At 55.4% G+C, this 16,872-nt stretch overlaps 1 protein-coding gene across 4 annotated transcripts; it reads left to right on the plus strand.

Moving 5' to 3' along the window:
• The first annotated feature begins 5,384 nt into the window (after positions 1-5,384).
• IRF5 (interferon regulatory factor 5) lies at positions 5,385-16,263 on the plus strand. Of its 4 annotated transcripts, none has more exons than XM_059711746.1 (9): positions 5,385-5,525; positions 10,360-10,565; positions 12,706-12,895; positions 13,311-13,375; positions 13,828-13,861; positions 14,023-14,292; positions 14,526-14,918; positions 15,031-15,149; positions 15,423-16,263. In XM_059711746.1, exons 1-9 carry the CDS (start codon positions 5,507-5,509, stop codon positions 15,651-15,653), a joined length of 1,527 nt encoding a protein of 508 aa, XP_059567729.1. In that variant the 5' UTR covers positions 5,385-5,506; the 3' UTR covers positions 15,654-16,263. The 4 variants fall into 4 exon arrangements, with proteins under 4 accessions (XP_059567729.1, XP_059567731.1, XP_059567732.1 ...); XM_059711748.1 differs by lacking the exon at positions 5,385-5,525 and adding an exon at positions 5,581-5,603; XM_059711749.1 differs by lacking the exon at positions 5,385-5,525 and adding an exon at positions 6,094-6,233.
• The last annotated feature ends 609 nt before the right edge of the window (positions 16,264-16,872 follow it).

Below are 16,872 nucleotides of genomic sequence, written 5' to 3' on the forward strand. Positions count from 1 at the left end.
TGATATATATATATATATATATATATATATATCTCCATCCTATCTAATAATAGACAAACATGGTAATTAACCATACCTTCGCTACCATCGCCATTGGCTGATCAGCATGATATGCAAATTAACCACCAACAAAGATGGCAGCTAATTTGCATACTGCAGGCAGGGCAGGATACTGGGAGGCGCCATCCAGGCCCCGCTGTGTGACCCCTGGAACCGCCGGAAAGCCAGGCCGCAGGCAAGGCGGCCCCCTGGGACCCAGGTCTGTAGGCGAAGCAGTGATCAAGCTATGAGGGGGAGGGTGGGGGACAGAAAGAGCTACAGGAGCAGCTCTGGCCAGAGACTGAAGGCTCCAGCCATAGCGAAGACTGTGTCCAGAGCGAAGATGGAAGGCGGTGGCCAGAGTGAAGGTTTGGGTCCTGGGTGCCAGAGGAAAACTGGTGCTGGCAGCCAGGGGAAAGAAGGCCTATTGCACGAACGGGCCTCTAGTGTATATATATACACTATGGAGTATATATACCTTTTTTCGGCCTCTCACACTGAGTGGCCAGATTATTATGACCACCCCATCAGTACTTCGTTGGGCCACCTTTTGCCTTTAATACTGCGGCGATTCTTCTTGGCATTGACTCCATGAGATGTTGAAAGGTGATGCGAGGATTCTGACACCATGCCTGATGAATAGCACTGTCCAGTTCTGTGAGATTTGATGGTTGTGGAACCAGCTGCCTGATGGCTCTTTTAACTTCGTCCCACAAATGCTCAATTGGATTGAGATCTGGTGATTGTGGGGGCCACCTAAGCAAGGTAAAGTCTCCCTCATGTTCTTGAAACCACTCCTGCACAATATGAGCACTGTGGCATGGCGCACTGTCTTGTTGGAAGAAGCCGTCTCCATTGGGATACGCCATCAACATGATAGGATGAACTTGATCAGCAATGATACTTAGGCATGTTGTGCTATTCAGACGTTGTTCCACACCAATTAAAGGGCCCAAATCATGCCAGGAAAACATGCCCCAAACCATAACACTGCCCCCACCAGCTTGAAGGGTTGTACTCATGCATATGGGGTGCATGCTTTCGTGTTGTTTCCACCAAATTTTCACTCTGCCATCTGCATGATGCAACTGGAAATGTGATTCATTGGACCACATGACTTTTTTCCAATGCTTGACTGTCCAATCCTTGTGTTCCTGTGTGAATTGGAGACATTTTATCTTGGTAACTGCAGACAGCAAAAGTGTTCGAACAGGCCTTCGGCTTCCATATCCCATACAATGCAGTCAGTATACAGCTACTTTGCCTACAAAGGTCAGGTGGTCACAATAATCTGGCCACTCAGTGTATATATATTTTTAAAATTGATTTCAGAGAGAAAGGGAGAGGGAGAGAGAAACATTAATGATGAGAGAGTACCATTGATCAGCTGCCTCCTACATGCCCCCCACTGGGGATTGAACCTGCAACTCAGTCATGTGCCCTAACTGGGAATTGAATCATGACCTCCTGGTTCATAGGTCAACACTCACATTGGTTGATTCTTATATGTGCCCTGACCGGGGATCACACCTGCAACCTTGCCATACTAGGATGACGTTCTAACCAACTGTGCTGTCCAGCCAGGGCCACCTTATTCTGACATGTAGAGGTACTCACTGAGCATGTGTTGACTTTAGGCCTCCCAGCCAATCTGTGACAGTGGTGGTACCCTTCTCACTTCACAGGTGGGAAATGGGGGTCCCATGAGAGTCCATGGTTTGCTCAAGGTCACACCATCCCGGAGTGGTGGAGCCAGGGTGTGACTCAGCTCCATTGGACTCCAGAGTCCAGTGTCCAGCCAACAAGTTCCAAGAAAAGGGGGGTATCTGGGAAACAGGAATCCGGAGAGCCAGGCCTGAGAGGGTGGGTCTCTAAGGAAGGAGGTTTCGGGAAGAGGCAGCCGCCCAGGCCTGCACTGGAGGTCCAGAGTTGGGTGGGGTGTCTTGTCCAGCTGCCCTGTAGATGTCTGTCTTCTCTCCCTAACACTCATACTGAGTTTCTTTCAGTTCCCTTTGCTGTCACAGCCTCACCCTTCACACACACACACTCACACACACTCACACACACACTTACACACACACTCACACTCACACTCTAGCTTCTACCAGAACCAGGCCTCTCACCACATGCTCAATCTGATGCCCCAGCCAGGGAAGTCCGGGCGGGGGCCATCTCACCATTGGGAGTGAGGGACCTGGGCACACATCTGTGTGGAGGCTCCTGGGGCGGAGGAGGCCACACCTCCCAGTTCCCCATGTGCCCCTGGGGGGAACTGGGAGTGATCGCATGGGGGTTGGTGTAGCCTCACTTCCCCTTTCCTTGTATTTCACTGTAAAACAGCATCTGGAGGCAGGGGCCTTCAATTTTGGGAGAGTCTGGAGTGAGGCTTCCTCCCCTGCCCCTTCTTCCCTATGCCATGTCTCTGGCCCAGAGTGGTTCTTGACTCAGGTTCCCCTAGACCAGTGGTCGGCAAACTCATTAGTCAACAGAGCCAAATATCAACAGGACAACGATTGAAATTTCTTTTGAGAGCCAAATTTTTTAAACTTAAACTATATAGGTAGGTACATTGTTATTAACTTAATTAGGGTACTCCTAAGCTGGCCTTTGCTAAAAATGTCCTCAATCTGATGGAGGTACGTTCGCTGAGGTCGACCCCTTCCAACTCTCCCATCCACACTCGTCTTGTATACTTGTTTCATCTATCTCCTTTCGTTCATCCTCTCTCTATGTCCAAACCATCTCAACATACCTTTCTCATCCTCGACACTACATTTTTTTTCACTCCACAACGTTCCCTAAAATTAACTTAATAAACTTTACTTCAAGTTTTAAGTCAACTTCGCAAAATACCGCAGGTGGTATTTTGTGGAAGAGCCACATTCAAGGGGCCAAAGAGCCGCATGTGGCTTGCGAGCCGCTGTTTGCCAACCACTGCCCTAGACTCTAGGGCAGGGGTGGGCAACCTTTTTGTGAGTGTGTGCCAAAACCAGCAAAATCTGACTCAAAATTCTTTTGCATGCCAACCCTAATTTTTTGAGAACATGTTATGCCTACTTGATATCTCTTAAGGTGTACGTATGTGAAGAACCTTGAAGAAATAATAAAATTCATTCGAGCGACAAAAACACAGTATATGATGATGAAAAATACATTTATTTTTTAATGTCTACATGTACACTGATAGTCCGACAGAAAACTTTATGACCCAGTTTGATATTATCAGTGGGACTTTTGCTGCTGTATTACTGATGACAGAGATTTTACATCAGGTTTATATTTCGTGACCTTCACAGATATGAATGAGCTGCTACTTTCATCCGTCAGGCTACTCCTATTACGAGACTTAACAAAATTCATCACTGAGAACAAAGATTCACAAGCATATGTGGATGAAACCAAAACACTGGTCGGATCTAGGAAGGCAGGGAGAGTTAAGGCAGAGGCATAGAAATTGCTCTTCCCCTCTCTCGTCAATCCATGCCTATGGTCTTTAAGATAACTTGTTATGTAAAATTATTTATTTATCTAAGATGCACCTACACTGAATTTATCTGAAAAATAAAGAAGTCGATATTAAGAAAAAAATTGTAAATGGAATATTATAAGAGAGGGTTTCGTGTGCCAGCAAAAGTTACTGGCGTGCCATATTTGGCATGCGTGCCAGGGGTTGCCCACCCCTGCTCTAGGGCCTAGAACACGGACCCTCAAACTATGGCCCACAGGCCACATGCAAATACAAATATTGTATTTGTTCCCGTTTTGTATTTTTACTTCAAAATAAGATATGTGCAGTGTGCATAGGAATTTGTTCATAGTTTTTTTTAAAACTATAGTCCGGCCCTCCAATGGTCTGAGGGACAGTGAACTGGCCCCCTGTTTAAAAAGTGTGAGGACCCCTGGCCTAGAACCTCACACTGGAGCTCTGAGCTCAGTAACATCATCTCCCCTTTACAGACAGACAACAAGAGTCACGGGACCTGCTGGAGGTCACTTAGCTTGAACACAACAGAGCTGGGTAGAAGCTCAAGTTCTGTGCCCTTCTTCTACATGTAGCCCCTTCATGTTTTTTCTTTGTTTATTTTTTTTAAAAAATGTTTTTACTGATTTCAGAGAGAGGAAGGGAGAGGGATAGAGAGAGAGAAACATCAATGATGAGAGAGAATCATCAATCAGCTGCCTCCTGCATGCCCCCTACTGGGAATTGAGCCTGCAACTCAGGTATGTGCCCTGACCAGGAATGGAACCTTGACCTCCTGGTTCATGGGTCAGTGCTCAACCATTGAGCCACACCAGCCGGGCCCCTCCATGGTTCTTGATGAAGTTCAGAGTTTCTAAGGGTGGGGACCTCACCTGTGTGGGGGGCATTTGACAATAAAAGAAGGCTCTTCTCGACTGTTGGCCCAGCTATTTTATCTAGTCCAACAAATAATATTTTCTATGAAGCATTACTGGCCTCCAGTGGAAAAGGTGCCCATTTGGTGAGGGACCACTTTCAATTAAATGCCAGTTTCATTTTTAAAATACAAAACAATCTACGTATCTACTTTTCTCCCATCCACACTTTAAATTTTAAAAATATGAAATGGTGAAATACTCAGCAGATACAAATAGTAAAATACTTATGCATAATTATATTTCCATTTTAATATTAGGGCTACAAGGAGTGGGGGAGAAAGAAGAGACAGAAGAGAAGAAAAAGACAACCCATAATGAGTGATGGTACAGATCTCCTGTCAAGAGCAGCAACAAAGGTTTTCCTGGAGGGAAGGAGAGGGGAGGGGAAGGTCAAAGTTCTAATCCATCAACTAATACCCTATTTCTTAAAAACACAAGCACCGAACTTAAAAGGGCAAATAGTACTTTCTGGAACATACATATTTTATTTGCTGTCTAAAATTTAGTTGGTTAACTTGAAAATGTTCTTTTTGCCCCGTGGCTGGCTCAGTGGTAGAGCGTTGGCCTATGAACCAGGAGGTCTCGGTTCCATTCCCATTGGGCACAGGCCAGGTTGCGGGCTCAGTCCCTGATGGGGGGCTGCAGGAGGCAGCCGATCAATGATTCTCTCTCATCATTGATGTTTCTCTCTCTCTCTCTCTCTCTCTCTCTCTCTCTCTCTCTCTCTCTTCTCTCTCTCTCTCCCTCTCCCTTCCTCTCTGAAATCAATAAAGGGGAAAAAAGATAATGTTCTTCTCTTAAAAAATATTTTTATTGAAAATTACTTTAGAAAACAGTGAAAAGGGGAGTGGTTCCTCAGCTGACCTCAGTGGGGGTCACACATTAAAACCATGAAATGAAACCAGCCAGGCCGAGCCTCAGAGCTCGGAACCGACCCAGGAGGGAAAGCTTTTCAGAGGAGGTGATGTCGAAACAAAATGTGAAGCAGCGAAGAATGTTCCATGAGAAGGAACCGGACATGTGAAGGCTGAGGCCCATTTGTGGAACCGAAAGCCGTTCAGAAGAGCAGATGGATGGCCCCGGCAGCGGTGGGTGGCGAGAGGCGCCGGCGGCGGTGGGCTGACCCTGAGCGCCCGCAGGGGACCGGGAAGGGACCTGGGCGCCAGGTGTGGGGTCTGGGAGGTGGGAAGGGGCAGAGTGGCCCGGGGAGGGCACGTCTAGGAGGAAGGGTCGGGTCCCGGCGCCAGCTGCGGGGGCTGAGGCGACTCTGGCCAGGGGTGCGGGCGGCGGACGCGGACCGGGGCTACCCCCCCGCCGCTCCGCAGCTGCCTCGGCCGTGGCTCGGTCGGTGGCCGGTGTCTGCACGGATCCGAGCTCCCGGAGGACGCGGGCTGGGCAGCTCCCAGGCCCCACCGAGCGCGGCGGCCGGGTGGGGTGGGGTGGGGCTGGGTGGTCCGATGCTGCGGTTCCGGACTGACCGCCGAGGAGCCCGGTCGTCGGTCCGGTCCGAGCCACCGCGCCGCCAGGGCTCTCCCGGGAGGCTCTGGGCTGGAGCGGAGCCCGCCGGCCCGATGCTCAGGCCGGGCCCGCGATCGCAGGGTCAGCGCGCGGCGCTAGGGCGGCTCCACGGGGCAGGGCGGGGCGCGGCCGGCGCACGGAGCTCCGCGGCCGCGGCCCAGGGGCGGGGGCGGGCGATGCGGAAGTGCCGGGCGGGCGGGCGGCGCGCTCCGGGAGGGAGCAGTCGGCCCGCCGCCGGCCGGTGCTCGGGCGCAGCCACACAGGCGCAGCGCTGACAGGTAGGGCCCGGCGCGCGCCCCTCCCGCGCCCGCGGGACTCCTGCCTGGCGGGAGGGGATGGAGCCGGGCGGGCGCGGGGAAGGGTCCGCGTCCGGCGCGCTGCGCGCTCGAGCTCCGTGGGCGCCTAGTGCAGGGCGCGCCCCGCGAGTCTGGCGGCCTCCACGGTGCCTCCCTCGCCCCGATCGGCACAGGGTGCCCCGCACTGGCAGCCTTCGCCCCGCAGGCGCCCGGGGAGCCCGGCGACAGAGTGGGGAGCCCGGCGGCCGGGAGGCGGGGTCAGCACCGCTGCCAGAGGCGCCAGCTCTGCGGGTCTCTCCCTCCGATTCGCTTCGCCAAGGATGGACGGGGAGCCCCAGGCGCCCGACAGGCGTCTGGCCTTGACCCTGTTGGGGCGAGCCCCGACTCCCCGTTTCTGTGCTCTCTCCCCTTCCGGGTAAGAGGATGGGGCGTAGAGGGCTTATGCTCCCAGGATCTTGGGGGCAATGGCAGGCATTCGGGCGGAGAGCGTGGGAAGATGGTGTCGGGTGGGGGCGCCGTCCTTTGACTCGCGGCTCAGAAAAGGGGGCGCTGACCCTCCCGGCTGAGCACCGCGGGCGCAATACTTCTTGGGGTCGCGTCTTTGCGTCCTTCCCTCGAACTTCAAACCGAGCAATCAGGAGGCTCAAAGTGGAGGAAAGAGGCCAGTGCGCCGGCCCCCGCGCGGGGGTTTCCGGGACCCCGGAGCCGGGCGGGGGTGCGGGGACTTTCCTAGCCTCGTCCGCACCCGCCGGAGCAGCGGCCAAGACCGACCGAGAGCCAGCTGCCCCGAGGCGGCCCCGGGCAATCCGCCGGGGCGCACCAGCCGCGCAGTCCCCAGCCTCCCCCAGAACTATCGGCCCGGGGCGCTAGGGCCCCCCACAAGTCCAGGGAGGCCCTGGGAAAACGGAAAACACCCTTTCTTATCTATGGCCCCACCTAGGGGTTTCCCCCTGCGCCTCGGCCTTCCCCCACCGAGCTGCTGGGAGGAGGCCGCGTCTGCTGCCGCCAGCCTCTCCCCTTCCCCCTCCCGCCTGTCTCCTGGTGCGGTCAACCCACCCGGAGGGGCGGGCTTTAGGGTCTCGCTGGTGCAGGGACCACCCCACTCCCCCTTCCCTCTGAGCTTGATGTGGGGTTTGCGGACACAAATGTGCGTGGCACTCGGGAGGCGGCAGGGGGCTTGCTGCTCTGCCCTCTCTCTGGGGCTGAAGTGCCTTCTCCCCTGGGGTCCCTGGTGCCCACGGTGTTCCAGGCGCCTCACGGGGTGGCTCCTGGGACTTCAGGGCCCTGGTGTGAGTTGTGGGTCCTCCCCCACCGCAGAGGGGCTCCGGCTGCCCGGCTAGATGCTTCACTCATGGGGGCTCCCTTGGGTCCTGAGCAGCCCACACCTCTTTGGCGTTTCCACAGAAGCAGATGCAGGCACTGCCATCCTGTCCCACTTTGCAGGCAGGCGCCTGGCCAGCGCTGCCCTCGAAGGGAAAGTCAAGTCCTCCCCCAACATTGGGGTGGACCTTCTGAGGGCTGCCCTGTAGCTTCTGGGGTTCCCTGGGAAATCGGGGCAACTGTGTCTATGGGGTGGGGTGTGTGAAGCACAAAGATTGAAATTCAGAACTCCTGGCGTTAGGATGGTGGGAGTGAGGCTGAAGCGTGCCTCCGGCAGCAGGAGGACGTGTCCTTGGGAAGCTGACCCTGAGCTTGGTCCTGGCGCACCTGGCTGACCCTCCGTCGAGGCTGCACAGACCCTTCCTTGGTTCTGCCGCTTCTTGTGGGAGCCCCTTTGCACGGCCCCTGCCTGGGCCTCTCTGACATGAGGCCAGAGATCGTCCCCAAACCTTTGCAGTGAACAGCAGTGCTGGGCAGGGCCAGGAGTGAGACGCACCCGACTTCCTCCTAGCCCAGTGATGGCGAACCTATGACACGCGTGTCAGAGGTGACACGTGAACTCATTTTTTTGGTTGGTTTTTCTTTGTTAAATGGCATTTAAATATATAAAATAAATATCAAAAATATAAATCCTTGTTTTACTATGGTTGCAAAGATCAAAAAAATTTCTATATGTGACATGGCACCAGAGTTAAGTTAGGGTTTTTCAAAATGCTGACACACCGAGCTCAAAAGGTTCGCCATCACTGACCTAACTCTTTCTGCTCTCTCAGCTGCACCCCCCCTGGCACAGCTGTGGGCCGACCAGATGTGGGGGTCTTCAAGGAACAGAGCTCTCCTCTGTCCACCGTCACTTAACCAGAATTGCCTGCCACCTATGACAGTTGCTCCTCTACCTTAGGACCAAGACCTTGCGGGGAGGCGACCCAATGCTGTGAACCACACAAAATGTACAATGACCACCAGCAGACCTGGGGGTTGGAGGTTGGGGGCTGGGGGTGGGCTATGGGGTAAGAGACTGAGAATTTGGTCTGGGGGACCCCCTGAGAATCTCTCTCCACATCCTTTCCTCCCCCAGCTCCCAGTGAGTGAGGTTTCTGAGTTGTCCAGTCTGGCCACTTTCATTTCCCCTGGTGCTGGGTGGAGGCTGGTACAGAAAGGGGAACTGAGCCACCCGTCTTCGGAGGCCTGAGGGCAGGGCTGGAAGCTCTCCCACCCTCCCCGGCCCAGCCTGGAGCTGGGCCCTGCTCTGAGGAGCAGCCTGCAGATGGAGACCTCTTAGCAAGAGGTGGCACTTAACAGCTACAACCCAAAAGGTCCGAGTCAGGGAATTTCAGGAGAAACTGAGGCTCAGTGCTCAAGGCCAAAGCAGACTTGGAACAACAGAGAGGAGCCAGCCTCCCACCCACCCAGGCAGGCCAGGAAGCCTACCCGGCTTGAGTACCCCCCAGGCAGCAGCCCGGCCTCGGTTGGATGGCTTTAGCTGTTGGAAAATTCTCCAACCTGAGGCTGTCCTGGTGTTGATTCAAACCCTAGTCCCTTTATGCATGGCGTTACCTCAGATATTAGGATAGCTCTCATCCCACCCACAGTGTTCGCTGCACAGCCCCATACCCCATTTCCTTCAGCATTTCCTTCCCTGATTGGCCGCCTCGGACCCTTGCCTCTGTCAGACCCCCCAGACGCGCCCCCCCCCCGCTCCCCCCCCCCCCCCCCCCCCCGCAGCCTTCCACTGGGGTCTGGTCTCACTCTCTTAGATCAGAGGGCTGGGAGGCAGAGACTGGCCTGGGGAGGTGGCACACCTGTGTAGGCCCCACGGCTCTGGGCAGCATGGGTCTGGCAGGCGTTCAGTGCTCACCAATTGCTGGAAGAATGCGTGGCTCAGGGGAGGCCTCAGTCTAGGAAGCTGATGGCTTTACAAGGATAGCACCTAAGTCAGGTGATGCAGGAGGGAGACTGAGTGTGCTGATGGGACTTCGCTCAAGAAGTCCAGGTGGGGGAAACTTGATCCCTGAGGGAAACTGAGGGAGAAAGGAAGCTCTGGGGACTGGGTGTGGAAGCCGTCCCTCCATTCTCAGGTCTACCTTGTTCTTGGGCCAGGTTTCCTAGAAGGCAGTTTAGTGAGGAGGAGGAGGAGGGGAGGGAGGGGGCAGGGCGGGGCGCGGAGAATGCTAAGCAGGGATGTGGAAGCAGCTGGAGGCTGGCTGCAGCCTGCCCCTGGGCCCTGGGGTGCGCACACAGGAGCACCCGCTTGCTCCACCTGAAGCCTTTCGTCCCTGTGTGTCCGTCACTCACTGGCCACGGCTGTGTCCCGAGGGGAGGAGCAGGCCAGCCTGGAGTGAGCCAAGGAGGGCAGGTTCCGAGATGGGCAGCTCTGAGCCTCCTGCTGTGCCAGCCTCCTGACAGCTGGGGAAGCGATGCCCTATCTGGTAGAGGGCGTCTGGGTGGGACATCCACTACCGCGTCACCCCCGCCTTCCCTTCCCCCCAAACACAGCGCAGGTGCGGGGCCCTGTGACAGCAAAGCTGATGGTTGGAAAGGGGACTGGCTTTGAGCACCTGGATGGACTGGAGAGACTCCAGCCCCCAGTGCTGGGAGGAAGGGAAAGTCCTAACGCCGTGGCTGGGCCCCTGGAGCCCCCCCCCCCCCCCCCCCCCGCCATGCCGCTCTGCCAAAGGAGTAGCCAGCGGCACATCTGCTGATGCGCCCCTCTGTCTTTCTCCTGCAGACCCCTTTGCCATGAACCAGCCTGCCCTGGGGCTCGCCCCTCCGCCCCGCCGCGTGCGGCTGAAGCCCTGGCTGGTGGCCCAGGTGAACAGCTGCCAGTACCCAGGGCTCCAATGGGTCAATGGCGAAAGGAAATTCTTCTCCATCCCCTGGCGCCATGCCACTAGGCACGGCCCCAGCCAGGACGGAGATAACACCATCTTCAAGGTAAGGCCTGGACGGGGGACTGCCTGGGCCTCTGAGGAAGCCCCTCCCCCAGAAGAGGACCCCCCATTCCAGCTCAGACTGGCCACTCATCCAGTTGTCTTGCTGCAGGTGACCCCGGGCCCGGACTCAGGGGACACAGGCATAACCACAGGGTCTAGCTTTTCTAGCCTGATCCCCAACGCAAGGTGGGGACTGATGGGCCCGCAGAAGGCCTTCCTCCTCCTCCTCCCCTTTGTTCTCGTCTCATTCTCATTACACATGCGCACACACGCAGTGTGCTTGTCTGGTGTACACATACCCGAAGACAGCAGGCAGCAGTATGATTTTCACACCTTGAGGTGACTGCTGTGACTATGTTTTGCTTGCATTTTGTTTTCTGCACAAATGCATCTATGAAATGCAGATGTAGAATCAAACTATACATTGTTTTGTAACCTGCATTTTTTCACTCAACATCAGTGACTGCTGCAGGTTCCATTGGAGGGGTCCAGCACGGGCTAGCCACCCAGTCCCAGTCTTTGGACATTTTGGATTGCCTTTAGTGTTTCAGTGTCGAAGACCACATTGCCAGGCACATCCTCTAAACCAGTGGTTCTCAACCTTGGCTGCACATTAGAATCACCTGGGAATCTTTTTAAAATCCTGATTTCTGGGCCTCATCCTCCGGGAATTCTGTTTCTTTGTTATGGGGTAAGGCCACAACATTAGTAACAAGAAACAGAATTTCCGGAGGATGAGGCCCAGAAATCAGGATTTTAAAAAGATTCCCAGGTGATTCTAATGTGCAGCCAAGGTTGAGAACCACTGCTCTAAACTCTTACCCGTTGCACATCTTAAATGATTTTCCTTGGGGTTAGTTCCCAGAGTTAAAAATGTGCTGGGTCAAAGAGAATGTTTATTTTTAAAGCTGGATATATGTTTTTTAGTTCTTGCACTTGATATTTACCTTTTCAAGGTTATTTTTTGAATCTCAGGCCAAGTGTATCAGCAACTCTGGGTGGAAGGCCTGGGAACATTTTTATTTTTTAAGATTTTTAAAAATTGATTTTTAGAAAGAGAGAGATGAAGGGAGAGGGGGAGAGAGAGAAACATCAAAGTGAGATGAAAACATCAAGATCAGCTGCCTCCTGCATGCTCCCTACCAAGGATCGAGCCCTCAATCCGGGCCTGTGCCCTGAAGCAGAATGAGACCTTTTGATGCAACAGGTAACATCCAACCAACTAAGCCACACTGGCCAGACCTTTTCAAGGCTCTTTTCAAATCCATTTCCTATTTCTGAATAGTGTAAAATGGTCTCCCTCCCACCCGTCTCCAGCCACCCACCCCCTTGCTAGAGGCAGTTAGTATCAGTTTCTTGTTTATCCTTCCTGAGAGATTTTTGTGCATACAGACAAAAATATGTCCTTATCCTTCCCCCAACTTTTGCAGAATGATAGAGGTACATGCATACTCTCCTGCACCTCATATTTCTTGGAGATCACAACACGTCAGTACATCAAAAGCTTCCTCCTTTCCCCCCTTGCTTCCCAGTCTTCCATAGTTAATTTAACCAGTCCCCATTGATGGGCATTTAGGTTATTTTGGGTCTTTCGCTTTTACAAACAGTGTTGCAATGAATAAGCTTGAATGTGCAGAATTTCGTGTGGACGCTTGTGTAGCTGTAGGATAAATTCCCAGTAGCTGAATGGTTGGATTAAAGGGTAGAAACATTTGTAATCCTGGTATCAACCAAATTGCTCTCCAGAATAGTGATACCCACAGTTCAAGGGCACGGAGCCTATCCAAGCACAGACACAGTTTGGAGAGCTTTATGGGCCACCCTGTGGAGTAGGTACTACAATGGGGAGACCACAGCTAAGAAACAAAATGACAGGCCCCTGGCATACAGCTGGTGGGTGGCAGTTTCTGGACCCCAACCCACACCCACACCCAGACCCCATGCTCTCATCCAGCACGTCACACCATCCTCCTTGGAGACTGTGCCTGTCACCCTCCAGGAGCAACGAATGTAATGCCTTTCAAAGGACCCAGCGTCCTCTCTCCCACCTTGCAGACCACAACTCCCATCAGCCAGGAGGGGCTAGGCTTTGGTGAGGGCCGAGGTTCTCTATCCTTGCCTGTCTTCTCTTCCTGCCGCAGGCCTGGGCCAAGGAGACGGGGAAGTACACGGAGGGGGTGGACGAGGCTGACCCGGCCAAGTGGAAGGCCAACCTGCGCTGTGCCCTTAACAAGAGCCGTGACTTCCGCCTCATCTATGACGGGCCCCGGGACATGCCACCTCAGCCCTACAAGATCTACGAGGTCTGCTCCAACGGCCCCACTCCCACAGGTAAGGTGCCCGGCCCTGTGTGGGCCGCCTCGGAGGCTGTGCACGAGAGCCCAGGCCTTCCACGCTCAGTGGTCAGGCACGTGCTGCTAGGTCGTAGCAGCCAGGCCTTCCAGGAGTCACCTGGGATGGGCCTTTTGCGGGCCAGGAATGGCTTGGCACGGGCCAGGGCCGCAGTCTGCTTCCTCAGCCGGTCCTTGTTCTTGGCTCTCGGTGGCCCAGGAGCTGCGTGCCATGGGGTCAGGGAGGCCCCTACTGATTCCCTACTGATTCCTGAAGGCTTGGCGGCCCTTCACCTCACTGGGCAGCTCTGGGCAGGGGAGAAGCCACAGCAGGAGCTGCCACATGAGGCCCCGTGGCCTTCCTTCTCCTCCCCCACCGACTCCCTTCCTGTCTTTCTTTTCTCTCCCGTCTGCAGAGTCACAGCCCACTGAGGATTACATTTGTGGCCCCGGAGAGGAGGAGGATGAGGAAGAGGAAGAGGTGAGCAGGTCATTCTCCCAGGGTCTGCCTGCCCTGCCCAGGAGAGCCTGGAGGGGGCGCCCTCGGTTCTCCTCTGCTCCTGGGCCCAGCAGCCCATTCCTCTGGGAGCCTGCTCTTCCCGAAGCTCAACTCTGAGTTTCTCCCTGGGACCTGAGCATAGAAACAAAGTCACCACCTTAACGCCCTGGGCTTTGTTGGCTGACTGACCCTCACAGCAGGCCGGGCTTGGTAGCTACTCCGCCTGTTCAGAAGGCCGGTGCGGAAACAGGCGCGGAGGACTCACTGGCCTGCCTGGGCAGCAGGACTGGGACTGGCCTCCGCTTAGCTGAAGCCTGGGGAAAGGCCTTGTGGTTCTCGTGTGTTATTTCTTCAGCATCAGATCAATGTAATGACCTGTCCTCCCTTGTCTCTCCGGCCTCTTCCCTCCTCCTTTGCCTGTGTCTTCACTTCAGCTCCAGAGGATGTTACCAAGCCTGAGCCTCACAGGTGGGGCCGGGAGGTGGTGTGGTTGGGGGCCTAGTATGAGGAGAACCTGGGAGGGGCTGAAGGCGCGGTGCGGGGAGGCCCAGGCTGGGAAGAGTGGGCCTGGAGGCAGTTCCTAGAATTGGCCTCAGAGCTCTGTCCCCGCCCCCCCCCACCCCCCCCAGAAGCAGTGCAGCCTGGCCCCGCGGCGGCACCCTATCCTTTACCCAAAGAAGAGGCTAAGTGGCCACCCACTCTCCAGCCACCTGTGGTGCTGGGCCCCCCTGCTCCAGACCCCAGCCACCTGGGCCCTGCCCCTGCTGACTCCGCTGCCTTTGGAGACCTTCTCCCAGAGGTCCCGCCCAGCCTGCCGCCTGGGCCCCTGGCTGCCAGCCTGCCGCCCGCAGGCGAACAACTCCTGCCCGACCTGCTGATCAGTCCCCACATGCTGCCTCGTAAGAACCCACGGACTGGTGGGCTGGGCCGGGTAAAGCGGTGCTGGGGGCTGGTTTGCCAAGAGGTTGGAAGATGGTGAAGAAAAGAAGGCCCATGCCAGTCCCTCCTTGGGTGGGGGAATGAGTGGGAGAGATGACAAGAGGACCAGCTGCTGAGCAGAGGAAGCCAGGGAGCGGCTGCAGGGTGGCGAGGGCAGGGCTCACAGGCGGTGGTCCCGCCCCTCTGCCCGCAGTTACCGACCTGGAGATCAAGTTCCAGTACCGGGGGCGGCCGCCCCGTGCCCTCACCATCAGCAACCCACACGGCTGCCGGCTCTTCTACAGCCAGCTGCAGCCCACCCAGGACCAGGTGGAGCTCTTTGGCCCTGTGAGCCTGGAGCAAGTGCGCTTCCCCAGCCCCGAGGACATCCCCAGCGACAAGCAGCGCTTCTACACGAACCAGCTGCTGGATTTCCTGGACCGCGGGCTCATCCTCCAGCTGCAAGGCCAGGACCTGTATGCCATCCGCCTGTGCCAATGCAAGGTGTTCTGGAGTGGGCCCTGCGCCTCGGCCCACGGCTCGCACCCCAACCCCATCCAGCGGGAGGTCAGGACCAAGCTCTTCAGCCTGGAGCATTTTCTCAACGGTGAGCCCGCCCCCCCCCCCCCCCCCCCCCCCCCGTGTCCAGTTCCTCCCGGCCTCCGCTCATCCAGGGGCAGGGTTCTCGCCTCTGACGAAGGGTCTCGTTCTTACTGCAGAGCTCATCATGTTCCAGAAGGGTCAGACCAACACCCCACCACCATTTGAGATCTTCTTCTGCTTTGGGGAGGAGTGGCCGGACCGCAAACCCCGAGAGAAGAAGCTCATCACTGTACAGGTATACCATCCTCTCCTAACCCCCAATTCTGCTCTGGCTTGAATACCGGGGAGTCCTGAGACAAGCCCCTGCCCCACAGTGGGGGCTCAGGGCTCTCTGGGCCGTGTGAACAGGGCAACCAGAAGCAATCTAGGCCCAGGGCTGCTGGAAGTAAAATTTGGTGCCCCTCCTTCCCGGTGGCTGCAGTCCACCACCCGCCCCCTGGTGGTTGTGCTCGTGCACAACTAGGTCTGACAGCCCCATTGGGTTCTCCCTGTTCTCTTTGCTGCCCAGGTGGTGCCCGTCGCGGCTAGGTTGTTGCTGGAGATGTTCTCAGGGGAGCTTTCCTGGTCGGCCGATAGCATCCGGCTACAGATCTCCAACCCAGACCTCAAAGACCACATGGTGGAGCAGTTCAAGGAGCTCCATCACATCTGGCAGTCCCAGCAGCAGCTGCAGCCTGTGGCCCAGGCCCCTCCTGCGGGCCACGAGCCCTGGCCAATGCACCCGGTTGGCATGCAGTGAGGCTGCAGAGAGTGACTGAAACAGGCTTCCTGGGAGGCTATGTGGACTGACGTGGAGGTGTGACAGCCCCCGTGGGCACCTGCCTGGCTGCAGGGTCCTATCTCTGGCTCTCCTGGAAGCGGATTTGGGCCAAGAAGGAGAGGGAAGAGAGGCCCGAGTTCCAGGTTCTCTGGGTAGAAGCTGAGGGAAGCCGGAAGCCAGTTTTGCTTCGGGGCTCTGCTTCTGGACACGCCTCTCCTCTGCTAGCTCTGGTTGCTGGCTCTGGGGGAATTCAGCCATCAACACCAGGGAGCAGGGAAGGACCCCCGACGCCCGGGGCCTCACAGTACAGAGGAAATTGCCCCCCGAGTGCCCCATTCCCTCTGACAGAAAGCCTCACGCTCTGTGCCAGGTCCCCCGGCAGGGCCTCGGCAGGGCCTAGGCCTGATTTGGGGGTTCCCTAGGTTGAGCCTCGCTTCCTGATCTTTCTCCTTCCTGAGACAGATATGAGCACTTAGGTATTATACCAGATACTTAAGGCTGGCAGCTACCTCCTTTCTTGAGAGTCCAAGAACCTGGGGTAGAAAGTGGAATGTTATGTATTTTTGGATTAATAAATGTTAAAAACAGACTTGGCTATTCTTTACTTTTTCCAGTTCCACTGCTTCCATGCTGTCCTAACAGACCCCCTTTCTGCTGCCAGCTGCCCCCCCCCCCCTCGGGGCCGCTGACACTGGGAGGGCCTGCCTTCCCGCTGGATGAGTCAGTGGGGCCTCCATAAACACTCACCGGCTGGCAGCTTTCCAGGCGGAAGCTGGCTAAGGCAGGGGTGTGGATTTTTAAATGTGTGCAGAATTTAAAATCCTGTCCAAATCAATTTTTCCCATAAGAAATGGTGAAAAAAGGCTGGTATTTCAGCTACACGTAGAACCATTACATCCTCCCCATGTATATTCATACATAGTTAAATATATTAGGACAATGCATGCAAATTGGTAGCTCAGGGTTTGAATCTGGCTCATACATGTAATTTTCTGGCCTGAACAATTTTGTTGTTGTTGATCTTTTTGTTATGGAAGATTTTAAACATCTGTGAAAGTAGGGAGAACGGTATGGAATCCTCATGTAGTAGCTTCAACAATTATCTACTCATAGTCTTTCTCATCTAAACTCCCATCCACACCCCCATTGAGATTATATTGAGGCAATTGCTACACATAACAGTTCAAGTGTAAATAGA

The sequence above is a fragment of the Myotis daubentonii genome, chromosome 10, assembly GCF_963259705.1.
Source record: "Myotis daubentonii chromosome 10, mMyoDau2.1, whole genome shotgun sequence".
NCBI lineage: Eukaryota > Metazoa > Chordata > Mammalia > Chiroptera > Vespertilionidae > Myotis > Myotis daubentonii.

Coding starts and splice junctions, on each gene's coding strand:
- IRF5 (XM_059711746.1), top strand. Junction 14,293..14,525: donor CAGTCCCCACATGCTGCCTC/GTAAGAACCCAC, acceptor CTCTGCCCGCAG/TTACCGACCTGGAGATCAAG. Junction 15,150..15,422: donor AGAAGCTCATCACTGTACAG/GTATACCATCCT, acceptor TTTGCTGCCCAG/GTGGTGCCCGTCGCGGCTAG.